At 36.3% G+C, this 13,193-nt stretch overlaps 1 protein-coding gene across 5 annotated transcripts in view; it reads right to left on the bottom strand.

Annotated features, from left to right (window-relative positions):
- Nucleotides 1-2,287: 2,287 nt before the first annotated feature.
- The window catches only part of HPSE (heparanase), a 33,923-nt gene continuing 23,017 nt past the window's right edge, over nt 2,288-13,193 (bottom strand). For 2 of the 5 annotated variants that reach the window (XM_060147179.1, XM_060147181.1), the window contains 4 exons: nt 12,994-13,108; nt 9,995-10,113; nt 8,671-8,817; nt 2,288-3,776 (listed from right to left, as the gene is read on the bottom strand). In XM_060147179.1, coding sequence (XP_060003162.1) covers nt 3,617-3,776; nt 8,671-8,817; nt 9,995-10,113; nt 12,994-13,108 — 541 coding nt within the window. In that variant the 3' untranslated portion in view covers nt 2,288-3,616. Of the gene's footprint in view, nt 3,777-8,670; nt 8,818-9,994; nt 10,114-11,277; nt 11,505-12,993; nt 13,109-13,193 lie in introns of those variants that run through there. The other 3 variants (XM_060147180.1, XM_060147182.1, XM_060147183.1) reach the window with 3 other exon arrangements.

The following is a 13,193-nucleotide window of genomic DNA, read 5'->3' as shown; positions in this document are numbered from 1 at the left end:
CCCAATTCAGTCAAAAATAAATAATAAATAAATAAGTTTATATAAAAAAAGAAACAGCGTTTAATGACAGTGATAGGGAAGATTTTTTTAAAAATACTGTTAAATATTTAAGTATCTAACTTGCTCTAGGGCTTTCTAACCCATAAGTCTGTAGAATTGAGAATGGTATAAAATTGCAAAAGGAGAAGACAGGAGTACCTTATCCTTGAAAAAACCCACAAATCTCTGACCCAGGGATGGAGTGAGTATGGGAATGTTCACACTATATTTTTCTAAGGCACACAGTACGTAAGTTGGTCTGCACATCATTGGTAATATTTTCTTCTACAGTTGAAACTAATTATTTATTCTACTACCATTTAATTTTGAATACTACTGCTTTGATTTTGTATTGCATTATCAGATAAAATAGATTGGTATTTATGTTAGTTTGGTTGGTCATCAAAATTCTGGTTAGAAGGATAATTAAAAGACTTATCAACCATGAGGTGTTTCAATAGGTTGATGAGACACATCAGAAGTTTTAAAAAAGAAAATGGGTGCAATTACAGAATTGACAAGCCCTGAACATACAAGTTTCACAGCAGGAGTTGGTAATTCCCATTATCGTGTAGATGAGGTGAATCACAAGGGCCAAACTAAAAGACAGATGTAATTTTGAGCCAATATAATAAGTTGCAGAAAATAAATATATTTGATTGATTAAATAAATTAATGAAATCATATGGGCTCAAAAAGTCTCACTAATGTGACAGGCAAGAAGCTTCCTCTAAAAAAGTTTAAAAAAACCCTATTTATTAATAATGCATTTAATATTCATTAATATACAACTGAGAGCATTCCTTTCTTCACATAACTATGCCCCTGTTCTTCATATAACCACCCACCACAGTAAAAACTTTCTAGTGATAATTTAAAAAAATTTTTTTGAAGTTATCAGGCAATACTTTTTGAGGTTTGAAACATCACTCAGTTTTTCTGTATACTCAAAATCAAACTACCTAAGCTAGTTTCAAATTTGAACGTTCTTCTCTGTCATTAAGGAAACATCTGAATGGCTACTGTGTGCCAATGTGCTAAGCATAGGGAATACAAAGATGATTAAGATATTGAACTTCTTTCTTATAAGCTTAGAGTCAAGTTAGAAAGATATATGGACACAATTTAGATGTATCATAAGTGCCACAGTAAATGTCCAAACTGCTATAGGAGCAAAGAATATGACTAAAGCTACTTGAATGATAGGGGAGGCCTTGAAACTGCTGTTTGAGCTGGGTCTTAATAAACATAAAAGTTTGCCGCATAGAGAGGAGAAGTAGAAGAGTCCAGGTGGAGAGCAGAAAGAGCAGTACCGAAGTTACAGGAGCAAAAGGTAAAAGAGGCTGTGTGTCTGGACTGCTCAACCGATGTGTGGGTGGAGAGCAGAATTCATGGGGAAAGTAGCAAGAATTGAGGCTGAAGAAAACAGCAGGTGGCAGGTTATGGAGGACCTTATATGCTATAGGAAATGGAGAGCCATTTTAATTTTTAAGCAAACTTTAAGCAAAGTTTAAGAATGTTAAGCAAAGTCAGGAAGAACAGAAAATTATTACAATAATACAAGTGAAAAAATGGGCCTTGAATTTATTAAGTGAAGGAGGGGTTAGGGAAAAGAAAAATAGATAGGACCGAACACTGATCATGATTGAATCTACATGATGAGGGAGGAAATCGTGTTTGTGCCTGATGATCTCTTTTCTTCAAGGTCAAGTCGGTATGGGGGAGGCTGAAAGGACAAATAAAGGTAAGAGGTGTAAATAAAGTGGTGAAGGAAACAAGGGATCTGTAGGCTTAAGCTTTATTGAAAGAATAATCAAGGACTTCCCTGGTGGTGCAGTGGTTAAGAATCCGCCTACCAATGCAGGGGACACGGTCTTGATCCCTGGTCCGGGAAGACCCCACATGTTGCGGAGCAACTAAGCCCGTGCTACAACTGAGCCTGTGCTCTAGAGCCCGCGAGCCACAACTACTGAAGCCTGCGCGCCTAGAGCCCGTGCTCCACAGCAACAGAAGCCGCCGCAGTGAGAGGCCCGCGTGCCGCAACGAAGAGTGGCCCCTGCTCGCCACAACTAGAGAAAGCCAACGCGCAGCAACGAAGACCCAACACAGCCAAAAATAAGTAAATAAATTAAAAACAGGAAGAATAATCATGCAATATTGAGGTTATAAAAGTTACTTTATTTCAAATGTGAAAATATAAAAATTACTTACATATAAAATTTAAGGATATTAAAGCATCCAAACTTTAAGTTTCAGCTTTAGTTCCTTATAAATGTACTTAATTGATGACAATATTCATAGCGGGCATAAATATAAGGAGAATTATATTTCTAAGAATTAAGACACAGGAGCAAATAATATATTCTGTTACTGATAAAAGCACAGAACAGTAGTGGTCAGTGTTATAGACTTCCCAACACCCTCTCCATTCCAAAAGATTATTAGGAGACAATTGGAGGAATCTCATTGATGGTGGCAGTGACTGGGGAGAATGGCCATGCGACCATGACACGAGGAGGCATGAGGAGAGTTTTGCTGAGAGAACCTCTGAGAAAGGGTCCTTCAAAAGTCTATGAAGGAGACAGAAAAAATTGCTCATCTTCTTTCTCTGGCTGCTGCCAGGTCTGAATGGGCCCATGGAATAGCTACAGCCATAGTGAAACCAGCTTGAGAATGAAGCCAATACTAAAGGTGACAGAGAAGAGAGATGGAATGAAACCAATTCCTTGATGACATACTGAGCAGTGGAGCTCACCCTACTTGAACTTCTTGTTATGTGGGATTATAAATGTGTGGTGGTTTAAGCCATTGGAATCAGGGTTTTCTGTTACTTGCAGCCAACTAAAACAAGAATTTAAGGTAGATTAAAGGTAAACATTAACAGATGCTTACAATGTATTGAATTAAATTTTCTCCTCTTGGTAAATCAATTTCAGTCAGTTTTTATTTCATTTGAAGTTTACATAATCCCTTCCCTCCAAATTGCCATTAATCATTTTTTTTTTTTTGTGCTATCACATCTAACCATCTGTCCTCTCACACAGTATTGCTGACAGAGACAAACAGAACAGAGGGAAGTGAAGCAGCAGCTGAATTTAGCTCTCTGTTAAGCTGCAAAGAGATTGTCTCTCTTTTATAGATGATTTGAAGGTTGTGGTAGTAAACTTTTTCTGACAGCAGCCCTATGGGAGGAAAGAATATGGAGGAAAGAATCTGACAATCTTCTAATAACTGTTTTTTTTAAAAATAAAAACAACTAAACACTTTCTTAAAACTAATAATATATCCTTCACTTACTTGCCCCCTGGCTGTATTGGGAGTATTTATATACATTTTTAATAATCTTAAATAAAAATAGTACATGCAGAGTACAAACATAGTGTCTGGAACTAGGTATTACTATTAACAGTGGTCTACTTAGAACAAAATACTGTGCTAATCTAGCGCTGAGAGTGTCCTAGTGGCCCTAAAGCAGTCACCAGTTCATCTGCTTGCCTTCCTACAGCCTGAGATTTGCGTTCCTCTTATCAATGCACTTGAAAAATTCAGTCTCTGGGCTAGTGTATGTCTTTCATTTTCAGATGCAAGCAGCAACTTTGGCATTTCTTATCACAAAAAATCCGTATGAGAGAGCTGGCAGGCCCAGTGAACTTCCTGGGCGGAGAGGCTTTTCTGTCAAAGCTGGCAGGGTTTGGTCATCCACCATCTTCAGAGTTTGACCATTGAGCTGGACAGATCTGCAAAGGGGAAAGATACGTCCAAGTTAGCCAAGTTGTGTGTCTTCCACCTACTCTATAAAAGTCATGAGATCTTTTTAAGACCAAAAAATTTTTCTGTGGCGGTTTATATTATGTAATTTGTATTTGAACACTATGTCAGTTAAATATTTGACCTAGATGGTCTTTAAGCTGCACTGGTAGAGTTGAGCAGTTGTGACAGAAACCATATGGCCTGCAAAGCCCCAAATATTTACTATCTGGCCCTTTACAGAAAATGGAACACATGTAACCCATACTAGGCAAGATGATGGAGTTATAAAAAGAACGAAGATGACATACTTCTGGATCTGCAGCATTTTTTTGGATGGTAAGAAACTGAAAACATTTTTATATAAAGCAAATATATAGAATGGAGTGTGAATTTCATGAATTTAACATACAAAATGACAGTCGATTTCCCATTTGTAACTATGTCCATAAACCCTCTTACTCCCCTTTTCCCAGGAGGTATGCATTCATTTTCTTAAATTGTTAAGCTATTTTGGTAGAATGTATATTGCTGTGGTGAAGCAAAAATGATTTTGTTTAGCTAAACCACAGATTCCAAAAAAATTATGTTTTCTTTGCATCTCACTGTTGGAATTTAAAATCAAAACTGAGTCAAAAAATGGAAAAAAAATTAAGGACAAGTATTATTTCTTACGCATATTTATTATTATTTAAGTCAAATTAGTACATGCTTACAGCAATAAATCTCATATAAACAAGAGCTTATGAAGAAAAGCTTTAGTCTGCTTTTAGTTCTGCTGATAGTTACTTCCATAATTCCAAATGATGCTTTTATCTCTATTATCTTTTTCTTAAATGCTTTTTACATTATGAAATTTTTATATATGAAAAAAGTTTTTTATTGTTGAAAATTTAGATTACTGTCAGAGTTTATCTATGTCATGTATATAATACATGTAACAGTACCTTGTATATAGTAAGCACTGTAAAAGTATTATCTATCATCATCATTATTATTCAGATAAATATAACAAAAGCAACCTGTTAACTCATCATAACCATTTTTAAGATTTTGATGTATATTTATTCATCTCTTTTCTATGTATGTATGTACATACATGTTTTCATTTAGACAAAAATGAGCATACAGTATATAGTCTCTTAAAAGTTGATTCTTTTTCCTGTAACACATCCTAACATTTGTTCACACCATTAAACATTCATCCACTACATCATTTTAATGGCTGCACAAGATTCAGTTGTATGAGCATATTAGTTTATTTACTTAATTGTCTAATGTTAGACATTTGATTGTTTCCAATTTAACATTATTATAAAGTTTTCTTTTCTTTTTTTTTTTTTTTTGTGGTACACGGGCCTCTCACTCTTGTGGCCTCTCCCGTTGAGGAGCACAGGCTCTGGACGCGCAGGCTCAGCGGCCATGGCTCACGGGCCCAGCCGCTCCGCGGCATGTGGGATCTTCCCGGACCGGGGCACGAACCCGTGTCCCCTGCATCAGCAGGCGGACTCTCAACCACTGCGCCACCAGGGAAGCCCCTAAAGTTTTCATTTTTAAAGATCTCTCACACTCTATCCTAAGTATCAGTCAGCAGAAAAACTGGTTTCCATTTAACCTTGGTTAAATGCCCAGCTCTGGGCTCTGTGCCTAAAGATGTGATAAGATAACCATGGCTGTGCTGGAGGCTAATAAGCCTGCATAGCTGTTACACTCAGCCCACATGCACCCAAGCTTTATCTTAGCACCTATATCACAGCAGTTCCTGGATGGGGTGTGGGAGGAAACGCCATGACCACCATCAGGAAACCACAGACAAAAATAGGCCTTGAAAACACCTCTAGATGGTGGTAGTAAGACCTCTTCTGCATGAAATTGAAGACCATTACAAGGGTACACAAAAAAGTCTCAGAAATGCTTTAGGAGAGGCCACAGAGTTTAAAGGTAAGTCTGATCATTGTAAATTAATACTGCTCTGGGTTAAGATGATGAAACATGGGCAAGATATTCCATCTGGCTATACTGTTTAATCACCTATAAATATAGCTACAGGATGCTATCAATATACTGAGTGTAAGCTTAAAGCACGCAGAATATTTCCTCATCAGGCTGGGCAATGAGGGTAGGGCTTTTTTTGAGGGTAGTATCTTGTTTTATATTTTTAAGTCAGTAACATGGTGACAAGAAATAGAAGACATGCTTGTCACGTTTCAGATAAATAGAGCTAGAAGGAATTATCAAGCAACAGATTTGGCAAAATTGGCGATGCTGGGCAAAATTTATCTGAGATAACTATTAAATACTGTTTTTATGTTAACATATATTCACTTCAAATATTTATTAAAAACTTACTATGCAGGGCCTTCTATGGGAACTATACAAGTTATTCAAGTAAAAAATAATTTTTTAAAGGTGATTATTATTTAACCCTCTGAGGTCATTAGCGTGAGCAAGTGTGCAGACTGTGCACTCATTAAACGTATCTGCGATGCTTTTGCAACATTTTAAAGAGGGAAAAATATAAGTAATATATACTCATCAAAGAGAACTTAGGGTAATAAAACATTATGCACAATTTCACCAATTTTCCAAGTATAAAGCATGAAACGTGTGATAAGAATGCAACAGGGTCTGGTAAATATAGCAAAGAGAAGAATCATTGAAGAAATTGGGCATATTTAGCCTGGAGAGAAGACAGTCCAATTGTCCTTCAAATATTTGGGAGTTATTCTGGAGAAAAGGAGGTATTCAGCATTGTTCCAGATTAACAGTAGCAAACTCAAATGTCCTCAAGGGCCAAGGAAGTTACGTGTGCCAGTGCAGTAGGACAGGTTTAAGACACAGCAGGGTCACGTAGGGACTAAGGAGCACAGAAAGATGAACGACCTGTCTAAAGTAAACAACCCCAGTTCAACTCCATCGAATTGGGAAAACATCCCAGAGCTGCCAGAGCACCTATTTTCAAAGAAAAGCTAGAAATCCAGATACTTTAGTAGTTGTCAATTTTTACAACATTGACAACTAATTAAAAATAAAAATTAACACAGAATGTATGCCAACCTCCCCTAGCAGAAAAAGAGAAAAAAAAAATCCTCTAAACCCACTTGTCCACAGGCATGAGGTATAGTTTCCATCCTCCGTTCTAGAGAATAGAACTAAGAGCAGCAGATGAAAGGCTTAGAGGCTCACTTTATCCTTGCCACAGAGAGCAGTCGCCAGCAGAGGCTGCAAGATCCAACAGAGGAGGAATCAAACAGAGCTGAATGGCCTTAGATACCCATCTAAAATGATCTCTTAAAACACTTCTAATTCTGCAACTATTATTCAACGACTTCAGAAAAGCTTTTCTCTTATCAGCCTCAGACAGAAATATGCAAAAAATAGCCACTTCAAAAAGGGTCAAAACCCAAATAGAGAAAAGTATCTGTTATCCAAATATACATTATTTACAATAGGGAAAAAAAAAGGTTTAAACAGTAGGAAAATAAGTAAACCATGGCATTTTATAAAACATGCAGCGGGGCTTCCCTGGTGGCGCAGTGGTTGAGAGTCCGCCTGCCAATGCAGGGGACATGGGTTCGTGCCCCGGTCCGGGAAGATCCCACATGCCGCGGAGCAGCTAGGCCCGTGAGCCATGGCTGCTAAGCCTGCGCGTCTGGAGCCTGTGCTCCGCAACAGGAGAGGCCACAACAGCGAGAGGCCCGCGTAACGCAAAAAACAAAACAAAACAAAAAAAAAACATGCAGCCCATTTAGAAGACTACAAAGGCTATATATGGAAAGATACTTTGGGAAACTTGTGGGTTCCCCTTCACTTTTTCCTATTAGAGGTTGTATGATTACAGTTATAGTAAAATAAAGGATAGGGAAAAAAAGTAATGGTACCCAGTGTTAATAATGCTTGTCTATGGGGGATAGGACTTTGGAGAAAGCATGCTTATGGTACTTTTTCAGGTTCTGAGGCTGTCACTGAAAACATCACTCATAGAGCATTTGCAAAGATGCGAGGAGGTAGTAAGAATTTTGTAATCTCAATTTTTTATGCTTTAATGTGAGAATAGCCATGATGGAAAGAGCCCCTTCCAACACACAATGAATTTTTATTTTAATTAATTAATTTTTTTGGCTGCACCACACAGCTTGTGGGATTTTTAGTTCCCTGACTAGGGATTGAACCCGTACCCCCTGATTTGGGAGCATGGAGTCTTAACCACTGGACCATGGGGGAAGTCTCCTTCCAATACATATTAGACAGAAATCTTACAATGTTTGTGTGCCTAACTCTTAAAGGCTTACGGTCATTCTTGGGTATTCTGTTGGATTACAGGCTTTTGTAAGACATAGTCAATGACAGGCTTTTATAACTAAAATGTATTAGAACCAACTTTAAATAATTCACCTAAAAGGCACATTTCTGACCACTTTTTTCTTACTCTAACCAATAAAAACACTACTCTGATACCATAAGAGACTCACACCCAGCTCGCACCATATAATATTTTACAACAACTCCTATGCCTTTATATAGCAATTACATATAGGTATTTTTGTTTTAGTGACTGTGTTACCAAGAATTATGTCTTTTTGGAGCAAATAATCTAAATGCATTGAGTGGATCTTGATATATCAAGTTGCTCTGAAATGAAAACATTTCCCTGAGATAACTGCTAGTTTGTGGTCCCATTCTTCCGCTTGGGACTCTCTGAATGAATCACACTTGTATTAGCATGTATTCATATGTAACTTCCTGAATATTAAGAATTGTTAGAACTTGAAATAGTTGACTTTTTTTTTTTTTTTTGCTCCCTATCAACACATGGTATTCTGACAAACACCAATAAAATTCACTTTTGGTGAAAGTTTGAAATGAACCAAGAAAATTACTCACTTGGAAAATAAGCCATTGGGTCCTGAAGGTTTTATGAGGTATTTGTCCACTTGCTTGTCAAATAAGTGATGTGGTAACTGCAAGCGCTTGGTGACATTATGGAGGTTTAAGGCATACAGAGTTATATCTCCTTCTTTATACCTTGGGCTAAAAGCAAATGGATTAACTCAATAAAAATATTTATCTAATTTAAGCAATTGAATAGTTGATTAAAAATATAGTCATGGACAACACTAAGTATTAGTATCTATAGTGATGATGGGCCCTCTTTGTATCCTTCCATTTATGATAATATTAGGCTACTAATGTGGTCCTATTTTGAAAACATGATAAAAATATTGCTGTTCACACTGCCATTTTCTGGGCTTTAGCACTTTGAGATCTTTGCTGCTTTGCTAGGCTGCGTTGTGAGGAAGCCAGTCAGCCCATATGCATTCAAACATAGGGAAGTTAAATGGTAAAATGGAAATTTTCAGGGTTCATGTGAATTCCTAATATAAACCATATAAACCCAGGCTTTTCCTAACCTTATGAAAAGACTGAAACAAATAAGAAAATTAAATCTACTGACACTTTTCAGAATTTTTCCACCTAAACCATTCCCCCACTTATTCCTAATGGGGCTCACTACCCAGAAACAGAGTTTCCACTCACTGAAACTGGAAACAGTATGTAGCCTTTGTAGCTAGAATTAGCATTTTAATATTATTCTATTAGGAAAGACAGACTGAAACTAAAAAGAGAAAAATCTCAGACTTAGGAACATTTTTCCTACCTAAGGCCAGAGTACTGGACTACAAAAGTCTCTATGGCCTCTCAACTCCAGAAACTGGGTTGAAACTTTTGAAAACATGAGTGTTATTGTTGTCATTGGTGTCATTTTAATTATTCTTCTTTATTAATCAGATATGATACAAAGGGATAAGTATATTCATGTAATTATTCATTCATATGAGTTCATATTCATATTTTATTCATTCATAGCCATTCAATTGATTAATCATTCATACAAAATTGGTTTTATGTGCTTCATTTGTATCATTATTTATTTAAATTCAGGATATAGTTTCATTATGGATTGTGATAATTAAATCATTGTACAAATCTTTGCTGGACTGCAAATGCCTATGTTTAGCCTTTTTTTTTTTTTCATTTTTTTAGCTAGACTCTGGCACCATATCACTATGAGAATGAAAAGAAATGAAGAACAATGACACACCTTAGACCCACTGTATAGATAGAAGACAACAGTGTGTTAGAGTAGGAAGTTGTGTGCTTACTAATTAAAACTTGTTGATTGGTAAAGGGCATCTTACACACTTACTGGTTGATGTTTGTGCAATGAAGGTATACTCGAAGTTTGTTTCTGTCTGGACCTTTCACACTTGCCATTAACACATTGGTGCCCACCAGTTTCTTGAACAGAAGAGAGAGCCAATAATCCTAGTTGTAGTGATTGGGGAGGAGAGGGACAAAAATAAATCTTTACTTACTCTTTAACAAAAACAGTGTCAAGAAAATAGTTATCCTACAAAGAGTGTGACTGTTATCCTAGAGCTATTTTAAAAGGATTCATCTTTTGGTCTGCATTACCACCACGAATCTGAGGGCAATATCTTGTTTGCTGCTTTTTATCACTGGACGACTACACTTCCACAATTCAGAGTGCTAGGAGATAAATCTCAAGGATGTAACTCATTGCTCAGAGACAGTAAATATTCTTTGTTGTCAATCATCCAAGAATTCAAAGCTCAAAGCAAAACTTTTAGATATAGACACACACACTCACATACACACACACACACACACACACACACACACACACACACACACACAAAGCCAAGTTTTAAAAATAAAACTTCTGTTTAAGAGACTAAAACAATTTCCTCTGAAACCTTATAAACCCCCAACCCCTGCCCAATAAGGCAGTGCATTAGGCAGTGACCATCACTAGCTATCAAGGTCAAGAAAAGAGACAATCAGACATTATGTGTCTCTTGATGAAAGCACACACTATCACCTATGAAGAATTCTTGCAAAACAAAAAACCCCACAAAAATCAAGCCTCTGGGTCTAGCTACCAGTTTACAGGAAATACAGGGGACAGAGGAACATGCTAAATGATACCACAGAAATAAATTTAGCAAAATCCATAATGTGGGAAACACTATATAACATTACCTGGTTTCTTAATAAATTCCAAGGGACAAAAAAAAGAGAGGGAGAGAGAACTTAAAGATTAACAGACTTAAGAGATATAATAAATACAATATATGGACCTTGTTTGGGTTCTGATGTGAATAAACCAACAATTAAAAACTTTTGTGACTGGGGGGTGGGGTGGTGGTGTGATGAATTGGGAGATTGGGATTGACAGGTATACACTGATGTGTATAAAATGGATGACTAATAAGAAACAAAAAAAACAAAAAAAAAACCATTTGTGACAATAAGGAAAATGTGAAACACTGATTAAATATTTAATGATACTGAGAAATTATTGTTCATATTTTAAAGTATGATAATTATATTTTGTTATATTTTTACAAAGGAGATACATACTGAAATACTTATGGATAAAGTGGTATACCTGAGATTTGCTTAGAAGTAATCCAGTAGGTGGGAGGTAAAGAGTGGGTACAATTATGGATTAAACAACATTAGGGCTTCATATACTTTTCTCTCTACTTTGAAAATTTTCATAATAAAAAGTTTTGTTTTTTTTTTAAATCCACTCAATATATATATACCCCAACCCTTCCTTCTTGAGCTTGGGTAAGGTAGACTCAACAGGCAAACAGCTTTTGTTTCTCTGCTCAACTTCAAAATTCTTACTGGAGACAAGAAGAGAATCAATTAAATGTTTTCAAAGGAGACGTAGCATGGTTCCATGACTTGGGGTAGAAAGGAAGCAGGCTCAGAGCCAGGATTTGTACAGGATTCTTTAGAGTAACAATGAGACAGCTGTGTGACCTCTAGCAAATCACACAAGTTCATCTCAATTTGAACTTCCTCATTTGAAAAATGGATCTAAGATACCTTCCTTGCCACCTTCCAGGACTGTTTTGCGAATTCCCTGGGATTCTGCAGATGTCAAAGGTACCATTTACTCTTGCAAGTTTTTCTAGCTGACTTGTGCACCTTGAGGAGGAAGTATATTTAGCACATATACAAAGAATTCTTAAGCCAAAAGTTTATGTTTGGCTGAGAAGCTTTAGATAACATCATAAATAGCTGGTACTACTTACAAAGAGTGACAGGATAAGCTGGCTAATTTCTAGGCATTGGACTCAAAGCAAATTGTGAAGAAACTGTTTATTTCTCTTCCTTGTTCAATGTCCATTTAAGAAGGGGCCAGTAGTAGATTTTGGATATTTGTCTAATGAAATGATCACGTTTGGTTTAACTCATTTTATAAATTACTCATAATATACTTGGGGAAGATAGATTCCATTTTGTGCAAAGACATTTTGCTAAAAAATTCTTTTAGCTTATGAACAGTGTGCTCCATGAATTTGGACCACTATAGACTAAAAGCAATTTTGGGGGGAAATCTATCTACAAACCACAAAAGCCTAGCTTATATTTTGGCATGTGCTTTTTGCAGACTTTCTTAGCTTTCCTACAATTTCAAGCAATTCCCTTAGGAATTATTCTTAGAAAATAGATATTCTCAAATGCTATTTTAGACTATAAAAATCAAGGTCATACTTCTCAGGCTATACCTATGCTATCCCAACTTTTAGATATATATATCTTCCAGGTGGCTTTTTAGATAGAAAGGCTATATTTCCTGATTTAGTACCAGATGTAGTTGGAGGTAAGGTGGAAATGAGACTTTACTCATAAATATCTTGAAGATTATTAACAAAATAGCCAATCGTATGGTGATATTTTTAAACAAATACATGGTACTAGCTTATTTTAAGTTAAATAAATTATGATTTCATGACAAAAAATTTTGAAACTTTGGATACTACAGGCAATTTTAACTTTGATTTACTTGGCAAAACATTTGATTCAAGTTTATCTTATAAAATTGAAGTCAAAAAATTTCAAATTACTCCTTTTTAAAAAAATCCCACAACATGCCCCAAATAACCCACATTAAAAACATTATTTCTGGGTCTCAATTTCTTGAGACACAAAAAGGTTAGAATGAGTGATCTCTAAGGTTTCTTCTAATTCATCTGTCTATGGTTTGGCTACTTATTGAGAGCATTGAATTTATTGAGAGAATTGACTATTTATAAAAGTTTAATACAGGGGGCCCTTAGTATACTCTAACCTACTCACGATAATAGGAAAATAATGGTCACTTACAGGCAAAGGTTCAAAATTTTCATCCACTAAATGGTAGTTTCCAGCTCCAAAGAACACTTGCCTCATCACCACTTCTATGCCCATTCTGGCCGACAGGCCCAATTTATCCAGCCACCTGGAACAGAGTGAGGCCAAGCTTTCTTCAGATTTGGAAAACAAAATAACTCGGTTTTAACTATACACTATTCTGATTTATTCCT

Source organism: Lagenorhynchus albirostris, chromosome 4, assembly GCF_949774975.1.
Source record: "Lagenorhynchus albirostris chromosome 4, mLagAlb1.1, whole genome shotgun sequence".
NCBI classification, from domain to species: domain Eukaryota; kingdom Metazoa; phylum Chordata; class Mammalia; order Artiodactyla; family Delphinidae; genus Lagenorhynchus; species Lagenorhynchus albirostris.
This window is presented reverse-complemented; position numbering and strand designations above follow the sequence as displayed.